The sequence below is a fragment of the Crocuta crocuta genome, unplaced genomic scaffold, assembly GCF_008692635.1.
Source record: "Crocuta crocuta isolate KB4526 unplaced genomic scaffold, BGI_CrCroc_1.0 scaffold110, whole genome shotgun sequence".
NCBI lineage: Eukaryota > Metazoa > Chordata > Mammalia > Carnivora > Hyaenidae > Crocuta > Crocuta crocuta.
Window position 1 is genome coordinate 1,189,554 of NW_027527386.1, and position 4,705 is coordinate 1,194,258.

The 4,705-nt window shown below is 56.6% G+C and overlaps 1 protein-coding gene across 1 annotated transcript in view; it reads left to right on the forward strand.

Moving 5' to 3' along the window:
• SAFB2 (scaffold attachment factor B2) overlaps positions 1–4,705 on the forward strand; it is a 33,412-nt gene that overhangs the window by 22,599 nt on the left and 6,108 nt on the right. The window contains exons 13-14 of the mRNA XM_077751159.1: positions 696–787; positions 3,399–3,535. Of these exons, the coding sequence (XP_077607285.1) occupies positions 696–787; positions 3,399–3,535 (229 nt within the window). The remainder of the gene's footprint in view (positions 1–695; positions 788–3,398; positions 3,536–4,705) is intronic.

Genomic DNA, 4,705 nt, shown 5'->3' on the forward strand with positions numbered 1-4,705 from the left:
CCCCCCGCGCCCCCCCCCCCCCCCCCCCCCATAAAACAAAACTCAGCCATCTGGAGCATTGGAACTGGGTACGGCGCATTGCAAATTAGATCTCAGCGTTTGGTGTAATTCACCGGCGGTCTCGTGAGGAACACGTTTTTAAACTGTTGCTCACGTATTGCAAATCTCCCCAAATCGGTGATAGTCCTGGTGGTTAGAGGCTGGTTATTGTGTTGTTGAGGGGAAGGACTCTGGAGGCCTTTATTGCTGTGGCTGAATGACGGGAAGCCCCACATCCGATTGGGAGCACGAGGGCCTGAATTCTGCTGAGCGTTCCAGGATGTGGAGGAGGGATAAAAATCGAAATCAGTTACCCTGGAGCCGCTGGCATTTAGCGCGAGGGTAAAGGCAGCTTGGGGGTTGGAAGTGTTTGCACGGCAGAACGCACCTTAGCTGAGGTTTATGTTGCCAGATGTGAGGAAATCCCAGCCTCTTCATTCCAGGTGAGCAGAGACCATCGAGGTGCGCCAGCTGCCTCGTGTTGGTGGCGCGTGCTTCGTGTCACAACAGGCAGGAGGAGGGGGCACAGGGGTTCCAGAGGTTCGTGTCAGTCCCTCGAGGGGGCCTGGAGGACCGCCAGTTAGCCCGCGTGCTGCCTGCTCCTTGGAAGCAGGGACCTCAGCAGGGTGTCATAGACGGCTGTTTTTTTCCTGAAGGAAGCAGAGGAATGGAGCGGACTGTCGTGATGGATAAATCGAAAGGAGAGCCTGTCATTAGCGTGAAAACCACAAGCAGGTCAAAAGAGAGAGTAAGTATTGCTTCCGCCATCTCAGGTCCGAGTGATTTGAGTCGAGAGTATTTAACAACCACTTTGGTTTACGTAACGAAAACAGCATTGTTTCGCCTTTAACATTGTAAGAGTCCTTTGATGTGTTCCGAAGGCGTGTTATTAGCTGTTGGATGGTCTGTACAGACACAAAGTGAGGTTCTAGAGCTAGTTTCAGAAGAACACTGAAGGCTTTTACTTCCCATCATGTGTTCACTGTTGGCCAATTCTTTGTCGGGTTACACCACCTTCTAGAAGAAGAACTGATTCCCAGAAAGCTGGCCACTGGGTAGATGGGCAGGACCCAGGCTGTTGAAGTCAGAAGGCAGGTTCTGCTCTTTGGTTAGCCTAGTGGGAGTTGATTCATCTCTTCAGGCCATTGCTTCATCTTCTGTGACGTTAACGGAGAGAAGAGGGTCCACTGGAAAATGACTCCCACTGTCAGAGGGCAGACCTCCATCTCCGTGGCGCACACGGCTGGACAAGCTAGTGACTCCTGTTTCGTTTTTTCCACTCTGAAAAGCAAACTCCTCTGCCACCCAGCTGAAGGTTCTAGCTACACCGTTCCTGAGGAGGGCCGGCCTCCTCCTGAATTCCAAGCTTGCGGTATTCATCTGAGAACACTTTGTGGTGCTGAGGCGAATAAACCATAACCGCACCACGTAGATCACTCTGAGGCTAGAAAAATAAATAGTAACCTACGCATGATGAGAACGTTCAGGTGGTTCAGGGAGTGACAACACATGTAGAACAGAAGCCTCTTTGCTTTCACACGGACTCCTCACACTTCCTTTCTTGTCTTTTTGAGAGAGAGAGTGCGAGTGGGGAAAGGACAAAGAGACTCTCAAGCTGGCTCCGTGCTCAGCGCAGAGCCTGATGCGGGGCTCGATCTCATAACCGAGAGGATATTGAGAGTCAGACACTCACCAGCTAAGTACCCGGCATGTATGCTGGATTTCGAAATAATTGTAGCTTCGTAGGAAGTTGCACAAATAGTATAGTGGTCCTGTGTGCCCTTCCCCCAGCAATTTCCTTTTGTGTCCCTGTAGCACAGAATCGAAGCCAGGGTGGTGACATTGGTATCCAGCGTGGTTGTGTATAGTACTAGGACTTTTCTGTTCCTGGTGTGGACCCCCGGGGAATACCGCCACTGTCCGTACGCGACTAGCCCTCCATACATGACTAGCCCGTCACCACGGAGATCTCCTCACGGCCACACCCCCAGCCCGGGGAAAAGCAGCTGTTTTCCATCTCTAGAATGTATACAAACAGGATCGTGCAACACGTGACCGCTGCGTGGCGCCCTTGAGAGCCATCCAGGGTACACAGTGTCCTTTTTCTTTTCAGAGCTGTGTTTACGGCCACGCTATGATCGTTTTGGCCAGGCCCGTGGTTACAGACACTTGGCTGTCTCTGGTCCCCTGCTGAGCACGGCTGTGGCAGGACGTGTGTGTGCACACCCCTTGGCAGACTGGGGGCTTCTAGGTGCAGATGGGCACGGACGTCATTCGTGATGGCTGTTGGCAGAGCAGTCTTCCGGAAGGCAGCAGGACACGCTACAGCCAGTCCATGGTGGCATCCCGTGCCCCGGCTGCTTGTACGTGGGAGGGGTGAGCGCAGGGCTCCGACTCTGAGACACCAGCGCCACGCCGGCCTCTGCCCAAGGTTGCCCTCACCTGGACAGTTGGGGTGTCTGTCCTGCTGCCGTCCTGCAGTGCCCGTGATCAGACCCTGCTCACTTTGCCGATCATCTGGAGGAAAGGGATCATCATGGTGTTTTGAGCTGTGGGTCTTTCTGTGATGAGATTGTCCTGTGTTCCCCCCTCCTTGTTTTTTGTCTTTTGGTTTTGTTTATGTTTTGTAAAATTTCTATTCAAAACTTCTGCTTGCCTGTCTTTCGGGTTGCTCCCCCACTCCCACCACCCACGAGGTAATTAAGAAAATAAGCCAAGGAAAATCCTTTTAAATGTCTCCCAGGCCCCTTCCCTAGAGACTGGGAGCTGTGGGTCTGCAGGAGGCCCCGCGTTCCGAGCCATAAAAGCCTCCTGGGACAGTGATCGTGGCCAGCACGGGCGTCCCAGCCCCTGAGGGCCTCAGGAGGGAATGGGGGTGGGGGATTTGTGTTCTGAGCCCTGTCTGGACATGAGAGTGGCATGGAAGCTGCCCATGAATACTCTGGAGCCAACTAGGAGTGCTCTTCTATGGGAAAGCACCCTCAGCCTGTTCTGTTCAAAGGCCGCCTGCCCAAGTCAGCGGCTGAGAAGTGTGGCCCGTCACACAGCTGTGTGTGCAGCGTGCACGTGCCCCGTGGCTCCCGAGGCCTCGTCCCAGACTACCCCGCATCCTGGGCTCTGCCTCTAGGGTCTGTGGGCTGTCTTCCCCCTTCCTTCCGTGACACCCCGTGTTGGCGGCGTGTGAAAGCCGCACTCTGGAGTGAGCAGCGGCGCCTATGGGTGAACCGAGCTGCCTGCCGGTCCTTCCCGGAAACCATGTGGAAGAGAAGCTTTTTCGTCTGCCCCAGATATGTAACTAGAACTTTCACTGTGCGTTTGCTGCATTTTTCTCATGTTAACAAACCGATTTTGGTAAACAGAGCTCCAAGAGTCAGGATCGCAAGTCGGAAAGCAAAGAGAAGAGAGACATCTTGTCATTTGATAAAATCAAAGAGCAAAGGGAGCGCGAGCGCCAGAGGCAGCGGGAACGGGAGATCCGAGAGACGGAGAGGCGGCGGTGAGTGGGACCTGGCGGGCTCGCGGTCCCCTCGGGGGCGCTCGGCCTTTCTGCCTGAGCGAGTCTCCTGCCCGGCCCGGGCTTGACTCCTGCCTCGTGCTTCCCCGGAGATGAGGGCCAGGGGCGGCTTCGGCCTCGGCAGGACGGTCAGTGGAGCTGGTGTCTGGCCAGCAGCACCGCCCCTGGCGCCCAGTGACCCCGGCCTGTGTAGGCAGCGCACCCGCGGGCGGCTTTGGTGCGAGGGGCTCCAGCGTTGAGGCCACGGTCTTCGCTGCTGAACCCCCGCAAGTAAGATCGAAGATGCGACCAGGGATGGGGCGCTTTAGTCGCAGACGTTACCCCGAGGAGTGGCGTTCTCAGGCGGCCTCGTCCACGAGACCTCCTTTGCCACGCACCCCTCTTTTCGTTAAGGGGACAGTGCACAGAAGTAGGCCTGTCGTTCCCGGTTTCGCTTTCTGCCATTTTCCGCCCAGAGGTCCCTTGTCATTTTCCCTCATGCACTGCTCGGCAGAACGAGAGCCTCACGTCGTGGTGTTGGGAGAACACGTAGCAACTGCTCCCATCCGTCGTGCTGTATTTGCTTCCCTGACACGTGTGGTTCTGGTGTCTGCACGTGTAGCTTCGGAAAGTAAAAACCCCGTTTCGGGGTCTTTTGTTTCCGACTGGCTCCCGCTGGCTTCGGAGCCTGGCTGAGGACGGGCAGGAGTGGCAGCGGCTCCTTTCGGGATGCAGGGGCGCATACCCTGTCCCTTCCTCCCCGCCCTCGGCTTCCGGGAGACAGGGACTGGTGACATGAGAGCTGGTGGCAGGCCGAGTACCGTGGGCCCTCTGCCCGTGCCTGGCCTTCTGGCCCGCAGCTCCCTGGCTCTGCCCAGGAGGACCCTGTCCTTGGTAAACGCGGCCTCCTCGGAGGGAAGGGGTGAGGAAGGAAGGCTCGCTCTGGGGCGTCTGCGGTTACTTGTTCCTCCAGGGTTTTCTCTGTGCCCAGCGGCCTTCGTGGTAGCAGTTCTCCGCTTTTCTCACTCTTCTCCCCTTAACGTGTGGCTTCACTTTGGGGCCTGGCAGCCGAGTCCTCCTGGCTGCGCCCCCTGCCCTCTCGCCCTCTCCCTCCCTGTGCTCCCTTGTCTTGGCTTTTGTGAGAATCGGGGCGGGGGGGGGTCTGGCCTGGCC